Raw genomic sequence first — 19,557 nt, forward strand, 5'->3', positions numbered from 1 at the left:
TGCCTTAGTGATACTCTCACCCTTACCCATTCAATCAGGTCAGTTTATCGCTTATTCACCCTTTAAGAGCCAACTGTCTGCCCTTGATCAGGGCTTTTCTCTACAGTACTACACCACCTGAGCGAAGCTCAGTACACCCAGCCTAGCCTGCACCTCTAACCATTGCCCCGGAACACGTTTCATCTCCCGAAATTTACAGAATATCTGCACCCTGTTGTGGGCTGCACAGCCCTTGAACAAACAGTATTATCTTACATGTGGATAAAGCTTTTTTCGGGACACATGGTTTCAGTATTTTTAGCATCTCTTAACGTCTTCCATCCCCATTGTGATTGGATCCGAATATTTTTCAGATGTCTTCCAGATAACCTTTGTTCTGGAAAAGAGTGCCCATTACGTAGACATTGTCACTTATACGTCCACCCAGAACCTCTGTGTCCAGTCTTCTGCCTCTGCGTTTCAGCTATACCTGGCTCATGATGGTGCATATAAAGTGGCGTCCAGCGGAGCGGGACTGAAACTGATAATTTTCAGGGTGTGTACAAGCTGACCCAGGTGCACACTCGTGTAAGTGTTGGCAACAATGTTATGTGGATTTTTCCCAGTTTGAGTGTTTTGTACACATTCAGTCGCACAGGGTAGCAAAAGCCACAAAGGCCTTCCTCTTGTCACACCTCTCATTTCAAGTTGATGAAAACTTGTGTAAATTGTAAGTTGTAAATGTCTGTTAATAGAGGATAAGGGTGTTGAAGGAGGTGGTATAGTGATCATTCAGGTCAACTACTCTATATTTCCTTATACGGGAGGGGTCCTAAGCCATTTATGTTTCTGTTCCAGGTCCAGCCTCCCTTCCACAATGCCGCAGCCTATTTCTCCGAACAGGAGTGGAAGCTTCTGCAGGACTGGCAGAAGGAACTTTACAGGAACGTGATGAAGGAAATTCACCAGGCCTTGATCTCGCTAGGTATTTCCATAATTTTGAAAATCGATAAAAGCGTTCCCTTGATCGTTAAGAGTTCACTGGTGTCGCTGTAGATCTGGCTAGTTGCAGTGAGAGACAATTTGCTTGTCCATTGCCATCTTCTCCATCGCACAGCATGTGTGAGTGCCTCAACTGGAGGTACTAGTGCTGTTGATGAGCAATGATATCTGTACACTGGGGACTGATTAGGTCTGGTAAGGATCCTGTACTATGGACTGTTCATTGTTTGGTGCTTGAAACATCCAGTAGGTTGCATGCTGTTGTATTGTAATTGCATTTATATAGCACTTGCTACCCCTGACGAGGCGCTGAAGCGCTTTTTTGGCGAGTAGCACGCTACTTTGGAACCCTTAAAGGATTAGTGTTGAATTAGAATAGTGAAATATGAAAGTAATGTGAGTGGTGGATGTTAGTCAGTTATTTGGAATCAGAAGGATAGAGGAGGAATAGAGGAGTAATAGAGGAGGGAAACAGGTTTGCCTTTATATAGCACTTGTTACCCTCTGATGGGGTGTTACAGTGCTTGTTTTGGCGAGTAGCCCGCTACTCCATAACCCATAAAGGATTAGTGAGCACAGCGACACCCAAGTGTAGGGCATTTCTGAATATCTGAGCTCTGTTGTATGTGTGAACGAAGACATTGTCTAATACACTGTATTCTATCTTTTGTGTATGTTGTTTTTAAGTGATGATGCAGTGCTCTCTGTGTGTGTTTGTGTGTGCGTGTGTGTGAGTTTGATATAATATATGTATTGCATTGTTCTGAATCAGTCTTCTCCAACAAGTCGCTCTCCAGCTGCCTGTAAGTAGCTCTCCTGCATTGCCAGCCCACAAACAGGAACCCGTTTCTTGGTTGAATACATGTATGTATGGAAAATTGTGTATTCAATACAAAAACGTGTGTATTTTCAGAATTCCTTAGCTGGTGTTTGGAGGCAAATAGTTGAATCTCCAAAATATATTTAAAGCTGATTTTTGAGTAATAAATCCCGTGGGGAGACCTTATTTATCATTACTTCAGTGCCAGAGGCATTGCACCTGTGGCTGCTTTGTTTTATTCATTCAGTGGCATTTCACATTGACAAACGTCTTACATTACTGCTACCAACCATGTCTGATGCATGGAGGTAATCCCTGCTAGTAATTTTATATATGGTAGCCACTGATGTAAACTTGTCTGATGTGGTGACTCTTGTTGCAAAACTGATATTAGTAGCTCTCAATGACTTTCACCGAACACAAATGACTCTTATTACACAAAGGTTGGGGACCCCTGTTCTGAATGGTTCTATGTTTGTTGTTTTATAGTGGGGAGTGCTGTTGTGGCGATACTGATTCCCATCACTATGGCATAGATGCGCTGTGTTGGATTCTTGGACAGTATTTTAAAAAAATACACTCCGGGGAGTCTCTGCTTGGCATAACAGCACTAGTTCTGTCAGATAAGTTATGGTAGATACAGTTCAAAATTAAAGTGACTTCAAATTACTTACAAGTATTAGAGTGTTTCCTATGTGTTGGGGCAACCAGAGTTTATGTCCTTGTCTTCTGGATTTTTGCGCGTCATCCGCAGAGAAAAACAAGTTATTAAGAGTGCTTGAAATGGATCCAAGCGGCCTCATGGGGGATGAGAAGGTGCCCCAAAGCTCACAACCCATGCTCCACCACCTAAAAGTATCCGTTCCACCCTCACACCCCCTAAACAACCTTTTCACTTTGCGCCCACATCCATACCAGGCATCGAACCCCCAACCCAGTCACACCCCTTCCCCCACCATCCTTCACAGTAGAACACTGCTAGCAACCTCCTAGTCCACGAAGCAGCCAAACTCCCCAGCAGCAACGACGACAACAACACCTTGAATCTGATCAGCACAGTAGGCAAGACCATAGGTTGTCGCCCAGGTCATTACATTACAGATAAGTAAATCAAGAGTTCATACATTGCCGCCACTACATCGGGATTCACTATATCGGAAGAGCTCTTACCTCGCAGCTTTTCAGATACGTTATTAATATGTTTGTATTTTTAGGTCGAGCAGACCTACGCTCAATGCGTGAGCATTGAGGGTGTCTGCTTCAGACCTATTGTGGCCCGTATTTAGGAATGTGGACAGCTACCAGACGCGCGCTTTGACGAGGTCAGATTTCACCTCGGGAGCGAGCGTCTGATAGCTGCGCATGCGCGAATGAAATCCCTTGCTCACACATACACACAGGCAGCCCCCACCCCTCTGCATGCACGCACGCACACACACACAGGCGCGCGCATGCACACGCAGGCATACGACACACATACAGGCACACATACAGGCACACTATCCCCTACCTCGCATTCTCTCTCAGTCACGCATGCACACACACATTCCCTAGCCAACACACGCGCGCACACACCCCCCCCCCCATCCCCCACCCCTCCCAGGCATACACACAGGCACGCACGCACTTCACTTTAGCCCTGGGCCCCACTCACGACTGCGCTCTTCCGGCGGGCTCCTCACGGCGCGGCGCGTCTCATCTCCTCTTTACAATCGGGGCTCCCTCAGGTCCGAGGAGCCCCGCAACAGGCGCCACACTCCTCCTTCTCCCCGGCCCCCTCCTGGGGACCCGGGCTGATTCGGACCGGCAGGGCGCTCCATGCGCCGTCAGCTCGCGGACCTAGGGAGGCGGGACTTCCGGTCGGCCGCGACCGGATTGGCCGGCCGGCTAAGAGCTTCCGGGTCGCCGCGGGCAGCGCGGCGGCACCCTACAACATGAACTTGTTCACTTTTTGTTGTCAGCATATCCGTTTCATGGGGAAAATATGGTAATTGTGCATTTGTTAAAATATAGTGACTATGTCAATGTAAAGCTACTGTCTGTAAAGGGGCGTGCCATTACACCATGGTTTCGTGATATACGTGCGAGAGGGTGCACTAAAATGCCCCATTGACACATACCACACCCAACTACTCTCCCGCACAGTAGATTTGCTACATTTGTGTTCTGTGTGAAGGTAGGATTTTTCACAATCCCTGTGATGTATCATAGATGGCAGTGTGAAGACGGTTCCAGCACCCACGGCATCACACAAGCTGCCTCGGTTGTTGCCCGGAAGTAGAGGGGGTTTCACGCACACAGACGAGACGAGGTCTCGATCAGGCGTGTCAGGGTTATTTTTCTCCTGTAGGCGTGAACAGGTGCCACCCATGCATCCGCAAGCAAAGCGGTGACTGCTGAGATCTCACTGCACGTTCACAATACGTGTTGCGCTCAGATTGTCAACCTTCCGAGGCAGATGAATAGTATCATTGTGTAGGCTGATGGTAGCAAACGTTATATGTTTACAGCGCTACGAAGTAGTTGCAATGGCTGAAAGCGCAAGAAAAGCTCCCACGTAGTTGTCTGTAGCACACCTCTACTCAGGCGTGTGTCTCTCTGCACGTTGGATTGTTGTTCCATGGCTGCGGGGGGGGGGGGGCGCCCCCCTTTGGAGGCGCCGGGCCTGGCTGCAGAGACTGGTTGAACGGCTGTGTTTGGCAGAACCCGAGCGCGGCCGCCTCCGGCTTGCACGCTGCCCTCTTCCGAGGCGTTAAGTGCTGCGTCCTTTGTCCGCCGCGCTGCTGAGGGGGCAGCGGGGCCGGCGGTGGGTGCGCTCGGCTCGGTGCTGAATAGAAGGGCGGGGGGCGCTGATGCAGGACTTCCACGGGGGCGGCGTGAGCGCCATGTATGGGCATCCTTCCCCTGGCACCTTTCCCGCGCACCGAGCACGACGGTGTATCCCCGTGCCACCTCCCCTCGGAGGCCTTTGTGTGGGCTCAGGGGAAGCGTCGATTCTATGCAGACCGCATTGAGCGTGGGAGGCTGTCAGCATGGCAGTGCATGCGTCCAATGACACACCCACAGCCGAGACCTGCTGTCCGTGCCTCTGCCTTCACTCAGTGCCCCATCATACGTTGCAAGCTGCTGGGGAGACTCCGCTTCCCAGTCGAGGACTTTCCTTCAATAATTTAGTGCATTCTGGGAGTTGTAGGCTTAGTGCACTTGGAGGAGCGCACGTGAAAACAATGATTGGTAACAGCAAAGCCCAGGACTGGAACTTGGTGTTCGTGGAAAGGAGAACCCAGTTTGGGAATCTTGGACTGTGGCTTTATGAGGGGCAAGTTGTGCCGGGTTCTACAAGTAACTGTTCTCGGGCTCTACAGCCATGTCCTCAACTTTTCAAGGAAAATCGCTGATAGATTTCTCAACAGCAGCTGTAAACGCCCTACAGCTAAACCATAGCAGCAACGCTGTGCCTGTAACATTGCACATGTTCTACTTAATCTGGCATCCCCTGAGAGCATTTGCGTTGTTCTGATGTTATTCCTATAACATAATGCTCCAGCTACTATCGTTCACAGTACGAAGGGTGTTTTTTGGTTGATGTCCTGTGTTGGGTTTGCACCGAATGTAACACTTTCCATTTGGATCAGAAAGTTCCATTTTTTTTCAGATCATTTTTTTCTCATGTCTACAAAATTGTTCGGAAGGTTATTTACACTTCAAATGGGCTCAAGATCATCGTTCTTGAATAATGATATTAATGTTATGTGAGTTACTGTTGGCCTGTCGCTAGCCTCTCTGATCCGTCTCTACTTTGCATATTCAGTTTGGGGGGATAGTTGGATCATTTGTAGGTTTTGTGGTGGTTATTGCTGAGTCTTTGAATTTAAAAGCACTACCCAACAGGGGAGACCGGAGGGGAATGCTGAATCTGTCCTGAAATCATGCTAATAATGCCATTGTACATTAGGGGACAGTTAATCTTGGAGTACCTCAAGTTTAACCAGTTGTCTTTCAATAGCGCCTACCAAATTGACAGTATAAGTGAAGCGAGGGAATCGTGAGGTAGGTTGGAGAGACGAGTACAAATATGTAATGTCTGTCAATTCCAGTTACAAGGCAATACAATTTGAACATTGTGAAAGGGGGTGTAGACTTTCTACATAAGCACAACATATTGTAGACAAGCATTTGCAATGCAATAGGTCTCGCATTTACACGAGTTTGAGCTATTGGCATTGTGAATGACATTGCCTTTTACTTATGTTTTAAAAAATAAGGCATAAATAAAAGGCATTTTCATTTGCAATGCCAATAGCTCAAACTCTGTAAATGCGAGACCTATTGCATTGCAAATGCTTGTTTTTATTTGTTTACATATTTGCATGTATACATTTATATCTTTATTTGTTATTACCATAAAATATATACATTATAGACATTCATTTGTATTTAAATATATGTATACAGCAATGTATTTTTTATTTTAAGTTTTGTAGTAGTGTATTTAACAACTCAGATACCTTTATCATTTCTGTTTTTTAAGGTGTGTATGTCTGTCTGTCTCTCTCTCTCGCTCTCTAAATAAATACAGAAAAAAGAAAATAAATATGGTCCGTCAAGGGAGTTAGGGGGGTGAGAAAAGAGGAGCTCATTGAGCTCCGGGGACCACCACATCCCGGGCCTTGATTGATGAAAAGGGAGGGGGCGCATGGGGGCCTCCTCCATGTGCTCTATAACCCCCAGAGACCACCACTTTCCCGGGGCTAAAGAAACATTGATGAGGGAAGATCGGACCTACCCCCCCAACCCCTGGAGACCACCACCTCCCTCGGGCTGTATGGGGGCCCCTGTGGACCCCCCGGTTCTGGGGACCACCACCACCCCAGGGCTAAATATTGTTAAAAAAATTGGGAGATGGGGCGTGCCCCCCAACCTGGACCACATTGGGCCCCATGGACCACCACCTCCATGGACCGGTCCTAAAGGGTAAAGTAGGGGAGCCATACATGGCCCTGGGGACAGCCACCCCTAGGGCCAGTACTGCTATGTCCCTGAATGGCCACCTCGGCACATAGCTGTTTGCTTTGACTTGGCAGGAGCTGGCAGCTCCTGCCAAACTAAAGCAAATGCTCCTGTTTCAGGTGGAGGGAGCTGTCAAAGTACTCCCACCTGCTGGAAGCGGAGGGAGGTTTAATCATTTTCCCTACCCGCAGACATTTGGGCAGGGATAGAGCTTAAAGTATTGCTCCTGCACACAGGGAGCTTCCTTTCCAGCAGCTCCCTGCGTGCAGTAGAAATGCCATATCTCGCAGGAGGTGGGAAGCCGGCTGAGACTGTGGGCGTCTTGAGGATCTCCCCGCGGTCCCAGAGGAATGGATAGAAGGGAGCAGAATGAGGAAGAATTAAAACAAAGAAGCAAGATAAAGGTGTGAAACTTGCAGAAAGAAGCAGAATAACAGTCCGCAACAAGCGGAAAGAGGCAAGAGAAAGGTCAGAAATGAGCAGAAAGAGGCAAAATAAAGGGCAGAAATGAGCAGAAAATGGCAAGAGAGGCCAGAAATGAGCAGAAAGAGGAAATATAAAGGTCCGAAATGAGCAGGAAGAGGTTAAATATCATAAATGAGCAGGAAGAGGTAAAATGGAGATCAGAAACGAGCGCAAGGCAGCAGAATAAAGGTCCGAAAGAAGAAGAATAAAGGTCGGCAATGGGCATAAAGAGGCATGAAAAAGGTCAGAAAGTAGCAGAAAGAGGAAAAATAAAGGTCTGAAAGTAGCAGTATTGGAAAAATAGAGATCAGAAAGAAGCAAGAAAAAGGTCAGAAATGAGCAGAAAGCAACAAAATAAAGGTGAAAAATTAGCAGAAAGAGGTAGAATAATTGACAGAAATGAGCTGAAATAGGCAAAATAAAGGTGAGAAAGTAGCAGAAAGAGGCAGAATAAATGTTAGGGGCATGCAGAAAGAGACAAAATAATGGGCAGAATGAGCATTAAGAGGCAAAATATAGGTTAGAAATTAGCAGGAAGTGGCAAAATGGAGGTCAGAAAAGAGCACCAAGATGTAGAATACAGGTGAGGAGCAAGCAGAAAGAAGCAACTTGGAGGACAGGAACGAGCAGAAAAGAGGCAGACAAACTAGGAGAAAATAAGCAGAGGAGGCACAAAACCGAAGACAGCAGAGAGTAGCGGATTACAGCAGAACCCTCGCAGGGGGAGCTAACATGCGGACCTGCTCTCTTGTACCCCCTACTTTTTTTTCTGCGCACCCACTCATAGACTCACACACACACTCATGTACCTACAAACAGACCCACTAAGACTTACACACCCACTCAAACACTCTCACGCATCCACTCACAAACACACTCACAGATCCACTCAGACTCGCACGCTGTCACAGACTCACTCAGACACTCATCCACCCACTCACAAATCCACTCCCACTCATGTTCCCATTCATAGACCCACTGATGTACCTACACACAGACCCACTCAGACTTATACATCCACTCAGACACGCACACACACACCCTCTCACTCATACACCCACACCCATGCACCTACCTATACAGTCACTCACACACCCATTCTCATATGTTACATGTTACAGTTAGGAAATACAATGTTTAAAAACTTTGAAATTCACTGAAAAAAACAAAGGCTACAGAGACGGTATAGTTAGGCTCAGACTTTACTCATACAAAACCATTGAAATTCAGCAGTTTTAGTTACCTGAGCTAACTATAACCTACGCCCCCGCAATGCACTGCTCATAACCTCGCATATTACTTCACTGATGACTTGGTCCGTAACTTCGCTAATGATATCATCGATGACCTCACTGATTACATCATCCACAGACCCACTCACACATCCATACGACCTCTCAGACACCCTCTTCCACACCCACTCACATACCCATTGAAAGACCCGTAAACTGACACACATTCACTCATACAGCCTTTCGCAATACCACTCACTTACCTATACAGCCACTCAGTCCCATACAGCTATTCACACAAAACCACTGCAACACAGCTACACACACTCATTCAGCCACTAACACACCCATACAGTCACTCACATACCCATTCACTCCCCCAACCAGCCACTCAATAAGCCATACAGCTAATAAAAGAGCTGCTCCTCTCTGATACCGCCACTCACACATTCATTCACTCATCCACAAAACTACTTACATACTTTACGATGCTGTCTCTATGTAGTGCGCTAAAATGAAGTACACTGTGCAGACAGTGCAGCAAGATCCAGATTCGTATTTGTGGTATTGTGGATGTGCAGTTAGGCTTATCAGAGGGTAGTGCTAAGCAGGGGCAATAAATGAAACACACTCAAGAATAAATCCGAGACCACTTTATAAAAATAACACAGATTTTTATGTATTTTTCAAACCAAGAAATTCTTTGTAGGTTATGAATTTTTCAAGTGCGCAAAATGAATTACTATTTTGCGCAATCATGCATCATTGAAGTCAATAAGAGAGAAGCGTATATAAAATCACAAAGTTGGATTTCAAGGTTCACCTTCGGAATTTAAGTAGGTAGCCAGACCATACCCAAAATTACACCAGCAGTTTCTTAGGAGCGTCCCAGATTGGGCTGGAAGCAGGGTGTTGAGGTAGTTGGTAGCAGTTGCGCTGTGAAGAAAGGGCCACCTGACAACACACTATACAAGGGTACTTAAAGGTAAGTCTGAGAGGTCCCACTCAAGGGAGCAGGTCGCAAGGGCCTCGGGACAGCAAGAGCACATCCGGTACCTAGGCTGGGCAGGCTGGGTGCAGAGCAGATGCTCAGCCGGGCAACGCATGTCAAGATATACTCACATTCAGGAGCAGGCAGCTTGAAGAGGCGATTCCATGTTAGCTGAGCCACTCGCGAAGTGGGTCTCGACGTCCCTCAGTGGGTGCTTGCTTTCTGGGCAGTTGGAGTCTGGTTTGGACTCTGCGTCTCAGTGAATGCTGCAGAGGATGCGGTATCCTGGTATTTGCGCTGCACAGCTTCGGTAGGTCTTGTTGTCCCCAAACTTGGTGGGGAGACAGATCTGACCTTCCGGAGCTGATGTTCCACTTTTTGTTCAGGTGCTGCTTTGGAGTCTCCAGGGGGGACCAGCAAGTTGGTAAACCTGGATTCTGCAGTTCGTTGCCTGCGGGCTGCAGGGGAGCAGTACCTCCACTCCAAGGGAGTTCTTTGGTCATTTGTTGAAGGCTGGAGGAGCTCTGGGGTACTTGGAGACCTCACAGTTGCAAGATGAGACAGCACACCACGATTTGTGGAGTCCTTAAGGCAACAGGCAGGGTGTTGGTGCCCGTTTTCAGTAGAGGGCTTCAGTCCTTGACTCAGCAGCTCTACTTTGTCCTTTTCTTCTTTGTATCTGTTGAATCTCAGTTCAGTGTCCAAGAATGCCACCTAAATACTAAATTTAGGAGCATTAAAGGGGCCGACTGGTAGGAGCCAATGGGCTATCTACATTAGGGTGTCTACACCCTCTGAGTGATCACCTCCTGTGGGAAGGGGCACCACCATGTCCCTAATTGGCTAATTACCTCACATAACAAGTTAGAGGCAAATGAAACGTGGGCTTCACTTCACCAGCCCCGCTTTAGGGATTGTGCTGGCGGAATGGGGACCCACCTCCTAATTTTACTGTCCTATACCTCATGCAGTGTATAGGGTCAAGGCACTCAGGGCTGTGTGCCATGTTGCCTCTTCGGTTTTCCCTGTTCCAAGACACGCAGCCTGCAATAGTAGTTTGCATGGTCTTGGTGAGGGGTCCCTATGGTGGCATAATTTGTGCTGCAACCCTAGTGGACCCTTTTCAGTCCCACTGCCCTAGGTACCAGGAGTACTATTTTCTAGGGACTTATAGGGGTTGCTGAAGTTGTGCCAATTGTGGTACCGTTTTATCGAAAGAACGTTGGTACTGGGAACCTGGTTAGCAAGGACCCAGTACACCTCAGTCAAAGTTGCATCAAAAAGTGTGGGGAGGGGACTTCAACAAGCTCCCAGTTTCTCACACATAAGTACAATTACTCGCACGCCCACACACTTATCTATACAGCCACTCACACAAATACTGTGCAAACAGCCATTCACACACCCGCTCGCTTATCCATACACCCAGTCAAACAGCTGCTCACTTTTCCATACATCCACTCTCACACACTCATCCACTCATTGAGCCTCTCGCACAGCCATCACCGTCACAGATACAGCCGCTCTCTCTCACACTCGCCAACCCAAACAGCCACTCAGTCACTCATGCACCCATACAGCAACTCACACCAACATATTCACCCATACAGCCACTCACACACCCACCTACACCAAAACAGCCAATCAGACACCCAATCCCACACTGATAGTGTCACAGTGCTCTGCAGATGACATATATTAGAAACAGTGTCACTAAGTAGTACAAAAAGAATAGTAATTTAGTATATATCTTTTACGAACCACGCTCCCTGGATAAGGTCATCAATGGCCAGGTCATGCGTGATGTACGATCTGAGGTCATTAGCGGTGCATTGCGGGGGCGTAAGTTATACTTAGCTCAGGCAACTATAACTGCTGAATTTCAATGGTTTTGTACGAGTGAAATGTGAGCCTAACTATAACGTCCCTGTAACCTTTGTTTGTTTTCCCCAGTGAATATATAAAAGAAGTTAAGCGGCACACAGGGAGTTTGTGTTCAAAAGTTATATATTGCTTCTTATGACAGAAAATACAATCGCAGACTTGTTTCGACCAGTGCACGATCACATCTAATAATTCCTTGTAATGTTTTCATTGATTTACTCTTCCTGTCCCAGAATAATGCACCGTGAGATTTGCTGTTTTTGAATGTTTATTTGATTGTAACTCTTATCATTGTGTTATTATTAACCCTAGCACTTTATCTTGTATGATTATATATCGGTTAGTAAATTGGATTTGCAGGAAAATAAAAAAAATAGGAGAAATAGGAGTGTGGAAATACGAGATCCAAAGACTTACACTGAATGAAATTAGATAAAGCATTTGCGGATATGTTGTGAAAAAGAATAAACTGATGTGCCCTTCTAACATGAGATGTAACTGTGTAAACAAGGACGGTTCTTTCCCACTTTGGGAACTAATGCATCAGAACATGAAACACATACAAAAAAGAATGGAATCCCGATGACTGTAAAAACACGGATCAACAATTGCAATAGACAAAGGAATATCACAATCTTGTGACTATTTCAGTAGCCTTTAACGTGAACTGATAGCATAGCAGAAACAAACACAATAGTAATCATTGTTTTAAGAAGTGCATTTCCCAGAAAGCCACCCCCAGCCTGGACAGGTAGAGTATATTAATGGAAACAGTTGTGCCTTTGATAATTTCTAAATAAACTGCAATTTATTAGGTGCAGATGAGCAGATATTTATGTCCAGAAGTTCATTGAAAATACAGAGACCTACATTATTGAAGAATATATAATCTAAGGTTAATTCACAGACAGTTCATGTCACAGTATGATGCTAAATGTTCTGCTCATTTCATGAATAAGTGTAGGGTTGTTTTATATACTGTGCCGGGTTGTACATAGAGCCCGGTTGAGCCTGCCTTACTATTGGCTAATGTATGGATATGATTCAATTCAAATTCATGGTCTGGAACCCTGTGACATACTTCATTTTGAGTGCTAAATTAGCTTGTGTTTACTTGTGTCTGCAGTCAACACTTTGGTATCTTTTGCAGAAGGTGTGAAGGCCGTGTCTATAGTTTCACACATTGAGACCCCACAGTAAGATTGGGGGACATCCCTTTCATGCCCCTCCTCTTTGCAATTAAAATTGATCCCCAAAAGGTATTTTGGCGGTTATGACTCCCATGCTGCCTTTAGTACACTGGGCCTTGCTTATTTGCATTCTCAATGCCTTTTGGTTTTGTGACTCATAGGCTTTGGAACTAGAAATGCTTTCCACGCATCAGCCCAGCAACATAGCACTTGACAGTAAAGTCTTTGTAGTGGTGTAAAGTACAGAGATGTAGCCTACCCAATATTTCTCAGTTTAGTGACCTCTGAAAAAGTGGAGATGCAAGGCTTCAATTTGCTGACACGCTTCTGCCACACGTTTTTAGGTCGAGGACCTAAAGGCTGCGCTTGCGCAGTCTCCGGTTGGAGAATTCATGTTTTTGAGTACGGGGCTTGAACCTGCCTCTCTCCTCCATCTCTCCTCCATTGGCTGGCTTCCTAAACGGAAGCCAGCCATTGGAGGAGACAGGCGTCACTCCAATCAAGACCCGTCTCTTTCGGATTTGGGGGCGTGTTTTTGGCGTTCTTTCCACCTGTGACGTCACCCGTCACTCAGAACGCCAAAGCACGCCCCCGAATCCGAAATTTGCCCCATTTTTCTTTTTTTAAAGCACTAACCCACACACCAACTTTTGAACACATAACAATTGCACTTATGTCATAACAAGAGAGCTAACTTGTTAATTTAAAATGCAAGTTAAACGCTTAAAACAAGGAAACATCTAAGATTCAGCGCGTCCTGGTGTTTGGTCGTTTTTCGCTGCAACATGGAAGGCTGACTCTACTTCCGGGTAACAGGACGTCATAAGGCTATAACGACCCCGGAACCACAACACCGAGCAGTGAAGTAAGAGAGGTTGATCGCACCTCGGAGCTGGGCGCCAGCGGATAGAGAGCCTTTTCTGCGCAGCTTCATTCAGTCCTTCAGCACCCACAAAAGCACTATGTCCAAGTAAGGGGTTTGAAGCCTCGTCTAAAAGGCGCTCTGAAAAAATCCACAAGCCAATCAGGTTAGTATACCAGTGAGGCGACAAAAATAAAGCCGAGCGCGCAGTGAATGTTGGGGAGGATGGCAGCCTGCGTGCATTGTTGGTAACACACATTGTAGGGCTCTGCTAGCTCCAAAAAGCTACCTGGCTGCGGCGTGATTCTGTGAAAAATACGAGCCCTGAGCCTACAGTTGTGGTGCAGTAGTGTGCTAAGATGCCAATCTATTAGAAACTCCAGGCAGGAAATGCAAGCTGCCTCTACTGGGAGAGACTCTGTCTCGATTTACCACACCTGAAGGTGCCGGCAGACGGAGGCGAACCCTGTGTGACAGTTGCATGAGTGTTTACAAAACGTTACTTCTCTTTTCATCGTTATTTTCCAATGTTTGCCATCTATAGCTGCCAAGTTTTCACTTTGTGCTGTTTCGCATTTATGGGTGTCTTTTTAACAATATAATGTGTCCAATTCTCGGAGTTGTCTGCGGTAGTTAAGGTGCACAGATATAGGCATTTACAAGGGCAAAGTCGTGCTTCAAACTCACAGAAATTTGATTGCTGAGACCTTTTCCGCATAAAAGAGCGTTATTCGTACGGAAATTCAACCAAAGCTTTCAAATGCCATCGGAATGCACCTTGCCTTGGTGCACTTTTTTGACACAGCCAGGGCGCACTTGAAGATATTTACTCTGAGACTGGGAGCCTATACATTGGGGGTCAAAGGGTGGTCAGCAGGGGGGAGTCACAGGAGCAGCGTCGGACAGGCAACCTACATATTTAATTTCCCCCCCAAACATTGCCCCCAAAGACATTGGCAGCAAGATACGTGATGGTAAACGTGTGGTTTATTTAAATGGTCACACACAGACTGCACCCGCTGCAGAACTCTTTGTGTACCCCCGAGGTTCTGGAGTGTAACAGCTGTAAGATAATTCCGGTTGTTCGCGCACTTGCTGTTGAGATCTAAATCCAGTCTATGCGCAAATTTGATTCAATTAGAGGGTTAATGTGCCTGCTGCAAAGTGCAGCGTATAACATCCAGGTCACAGACTTGTATGTAATGTAAATTGTTCATTGGGTTACTTCTATTGTTGCTGAGAACCCTGTGTTACGTGCAGGTCTCTAGTAAGATAGAATCCTTGTAATGTAGCTTAGTAAATCAGCATTAGTAGCCTCATGCAAACGGAAAGGCATAGGTTTAGAACCTTACTGTTTTTTCTCTATCATTCGTTTTTCTGAGATAGCTAAAAAGGGTTCCTTATGCTAGTAATAAAACACTTATGGGAAATTGCTGTATGAGTGGTTACTAGAGTGATTAATCATACAGATAGATATGTGTGACATTCCTATATTTCTTACATACAGAGGTTGGAAAAGGCTAAGCCCTGCCTCCAGATTATAGGTTTATCTCTTAAGTCGTTATAAGATGACAACTTTCTGTTTTTGTTCCTTCATTGGCATTGGCATGTAACTTGCTTCCAGCCAGGATGACACTCAAACAGGAGTGCTGATGCCCCTTTAATCGAGGCATGTGTGTTTTACTTTGCTGGAACTCAAAATAAAAGCTGCAGATGCTCCTCTGAAAGCAAAGCACATACAGTGCGTGCCCCAGTGAACGTGTGATGGTACTGGTAGATTCACCGGGTCACAGCATGTTTCACCGTCATTAAAACATCTTCTGTGGCTGGCTTTGTCAAACGTCATCTGTCACGCGTTGTAATATTTAAAGCATCTGTCATCTGTCATTGAAGCACGCAGTCTACAGCACGCAGGCTACAGCACGGTGTCATCGCAGGATGCGTTGTAATATTTATAACATCTTCCGCGGCTGGCTATGTCAAATGTCATCTGTCACGCAGCACGCGTTGTAATATTTAAAGCATCTGTCATCTGTCATCGCAGCACGCAGGCTAAAGCACGCAGCACGGTGTCCTCGCAGAACGCAGCACGCGTTGTAATATTTAAAACATCTTCCATGGCTGCATATGTCATCTGTCACACAGCATGCTTTGTACACGTTGTAATATTTAAAATATCTGTGATCTGTCATCGCAGGCTGCAGCACAGTGTCATGCAGGCTATGTAATCTATCATCTCAGCACGCAAAACATCTGTCATCGCGCAGGCTAAGTAATCTGTCATCTCACCCTGCTCTGTCACGCAGCATGCGTTGTAATATTTAAAACATCTGTCATCGCATCACGCACAGGCTATGTAATCTGCCATCACAGCACGCAGGCTACAGCACGCAGCACGGACGCGTTGTAAGTTGTAGCCTGCGTTCTAAAAGCATACGATGTAAAGCCTCCTGCGATGTTAAAGTTGCAATGGCACCATTTTACACGCTACAAAATTTACCACGATTTTTGCCTGCAGGTGTCTAGTGTCTAGTAGCAGTAGAAAATATTGTGCAAATAAATATTTCCTTTCAAACGATGCGTTTCATCTGTGAGCCTGTTCCGTGTCGGTATCACCTGTAGGCACACGCACCCCCCCAGGCACACGCACCCCTCCTACAACTAAGCCCCACCCGCCCCACTCACCGGGCTACAGGCTCCTTCACGCGGGGCTTCCCTCACTTGCATCGGCGGCCTCTGCTCCTCCTACGTGCCTACAGCGTCTCACAGCCTCCCCTGGGGCGGGACTTCCGCCTTCTGCCCTGAAGTGAAGTAGTGTGGCTCACTGGTTAGAGGCGGCAGACCCGAGAGCAGAGGACGGCCCGGGACCAGGGTTCGATTCCCGGCGCGGCAGGTTTCTGGACCAGGGTCAGCGGACTAGATAATTCTCTCGCCTCGGTGCCCACTCTGATCAGCGTTCACACTCGGCAACTCTGGGCATTAGCTTGCCTCATCTTCACTAACGGCCCCACCAGACCGCCGAGGATGCCTGGTCTCACCCTGGAGATACCCATTAAGGGACCATCTCTCAGGGAAGCCAGGAAGGGTTTCGCAGCGGTCGAAGCGCCTTGGGACCCTCCGGGTAAGTAGTGCGCTATATAAATGCCTATACATTCTCCTCCAGTGACTTTGTGGGCGCGTGCTTCCCACAGAAGGCGGAAGTCCCGCCCCAGGGGAGGCTGTGAACGCTGAAAGCACCTGTGTGTGTGGCTCTGTCTGTGTGTGTGGCTCTGTCAGTGTGTGTGTGGCTCTGTCAGTGTGTGTGTGGCTCTGTGTGTGTGTGTGGCTCTATCTGTGTGTGTGTGTGGCTCTATCTGTGTGTTTGTGGCTCTGTCTGTGTTTGTGTGGCTCTGTCTGTGTGTGTGTGGCTCTGTCTGTGTGTGTGGCTCTGTTTGTTTGTGTGTGGCTCTGTCTGTGTGTGTGTGGCTCTGTCTGTGTGTGTGGCTCTGTCTGTGTGTGTGTGGCTCTGTCTGTGTGTGTGTGGCTCTGTCTGTGTGTGTGTGTGTGGCTCTCTGTGTGTGTGTGGCTCTCTGTGTGTGTGTGGCTCTGTCTGTGTGTGTGTGGCTCTGTCTGTGTGTGTGGCTCTGTGTGGATAGCTTTTTTTGTTGGTGGCTCTATGTGTGGGTGGCTCTGTCTGTGTGTGAGTGGCTCTGTGTAGGTGGCTCTATGTGAATGACTGTGTGGGTGGCTCTGTGTGGGTGGCTCTGTATGTGTGTGGGTGGCTTTGTGTGTGTGGCTCTGTGTGGGTGTAAATGCAATATGTCATGCATTTGCGAGCGATTAAGCTATTGGCATTGTTAATAACAATGCCATTTATTTAACGATTAAGCTATTGGCAATGTAAATGCTGAGACCATTGCATTGTAAATGCTTGTTGCATTTGTCACCCCGAGTGGGACGGGTATGCTCAGATGTGAGTCCCGTGCTCTCCACACCACTGGAGTCAAGCTATCCTGGCTGAAGACGGCTGATAGCCAGAAACCGGTCCTAGGATGCTTAATTCCAGTCCAGGGAAGACATGGCTTGGCAGTTCGGGCTGGGCTGTTCCCATGACGCACAGGGTCAAGGCTGATATGCATATGGCCATGTCTGAACTGGGGTGGTGTGGAGTGCAAAAAAACGATGGATTTAGGCCCAGATCTCTGTACTGGGGTGAATGTATGACATTGTTCTGCATTCTGTCCATCAATTTGTTGTTTTTGCATCTGCCACAGAAGCATTAGCCAACGGAACTACTTTACAGGTAGGGGTTTAAGTTTGTTAAAGATGTCTTAATTGATTTTCGGAACCCATAAAACAAGCCTGCTTTACAAAGTAGCACATTGCAAGAGAGCACAGGTAGGGATTTTGCATCATGCTCAGAAAAGCAAGGATTTTGAAGAAACGTGTGCAGGTTTTGATCGGTTGTTTGAAAAGGAAGGTAGGGGGCCTCAAACTCCTGCCCCAAGCAAAGAGGTGGTATGGCTGTGAGCGATATGCCAATAATGTCAGAGAAATCAGGGTTCATGTGAGTAGAGAGGAGCATTACAATGCAAATGGCGTCTTGATAAGAAAATTAATGTGCTCTTTGTATGTTACTGACTGCATGCGTGCCTACTTTCAAAACAAGCAGGAAACCAAGTACCGTCCTGGGAATCGCTTGCTGAAAAATAAGAACATAAATGTGCTATTTGTTTGCTGCTGACTGCATGCGTGCCTACTTTCAAAACAAGCAGGAAGCCCGCGAGTGGTGCGCGCGAGAGCGGGAGCAGGAGGTGAGCCCGTGAGTGGCCCGTGCGTGCGCAGTCTGCTCAATTTCAAGCACTGCACACGTGCTTATGGCGCGCCCCTGCACACTCCTGCAAGGTGGATGCCACCACAAGCACAAGTGTGTGCTTGAAAATGAGCAGAGCGACGGCTAAAGGCCCTCCTATGCAGCGCATACGCGCTGCATAGGCAAGACCTACAAAGCAGGACAGTCCAGCTCAGAAACACACCAAGGTACAGAGCTTGTAGGCCCAGCATACTTGTGCTCGGCAGAGTAGGTCTGGAACTGTATTGCAAACACTGTAGCTGATCAGAAAGTTGGAACACTATCATGTGTGAACCCTCACAGAAGCTGCTGCTATACATTGGGGAAATAGAATATTTGCCGTTCTTCTGTTCAAATTGCTTTCTTTGGGTCCAGTCAGGGTTCACTTGTAACTGGTAACTTCCAAAAAAAGCCTCTTGCAGCTTGTGTCCCTGTAGCTGTCCAGGTCAGCCTACTGACCCTTGGCGTCCAGTTTTCACCCCTGACATGCAGGAAGCTTTCTCTCAAAGCTTGGAAGTCCTGACCAGGGTTGATGACCGCCACTGTCCCGGCAACCCTCTGGCGAACGGACCCCCCAGTCAGAGGCTATGCTGGCAGAGGGCAGGGAGGCTCACCGCTGTAATGCTAGAGCTTCACCAGAACCCAGTTAGAACGAATGATCTGCAAGTTTTGTGGGTCAGGAGTACCGCCGATCTCCAGCGGTGCTCTTCATCCTTCAAATGCAAAATGGAGCCCTAGGCCTGTCAACAAATGTATGCCACATGCTTAAAGACAGAATAATGTATTGTTATCACAGAGAAAAACTAGTAGAATTGTAAATGTTTGTTTGTCCTTATTAGGTCCACTTATTGCTACCACAGTGTTTTCCTTAAGAGCGAAAGAAAAGCAAGATCAGTGTCCCTTGAATAGCCAGGAATCCGAGAAAAGACATGGTGGGTATGCTTTTTAACGTTCCAATATTATTCGAGGTGGCCTGACATTAAAACATGGGCATATCATTAAAGAACCTATAATCATGCTCACACAAAGGTGTTTATAGTACTGTTTACTGCTCTCTGCCCTTCTCTTTTGCTAGTTACACTGCTCACTGTCGAATTATTCTGAAGGATCAGTCTGTGTGTCACCCAATGCAGAAAATCCTACAAATGATGGTGCTACATTTGAAATCCACCGAAAGTTGTAGAAGACCTCTAAACCGCGGCTGAGATTGCCAGAACAAAGTTCTTAAAATCTAATAAGCTTTGATCTTCACACCTGTAGAATTCTGCAAGCAGCCATTCTATTCTCTAAA

The 19,557-nt window shown here is 46.8% G+C and overlaps 1 protein-coding gene across 1 annotated transcript in view; it reads left to right on the plus strand.

Moving 5' to 3' along the window:
• Nucleotides 1-19,557, plus strand: part of LOC147693179 (uncharacterized) — a 708,628-nt gene that overhangs the window by 335,099 nt on the left and 353,972 nt on the right. The window contains 2 exon segments of the mRNA XM_086939582.1: nt 838-964; nt 19,106-19,198. Of these exon segments, the coding sequence (XP_086795708.1) occupies nt 838-964; nt 19,106-19,198 (220 nt within the window).

This window comes from Lissotriton vulgaris, chromosome 9, assembly GCF_964263255.1.
Source record: "Lissotriton vulgaris chromosome 9, aLisVul1.2, whole genome shotgun sequence".
Taxonomy (NCBI): Eukaryota; Metazoa; Chordata; class Amphibia; order Caudata; family Salamandridae; genus Lissotriton; species Lissotriton vulgaris.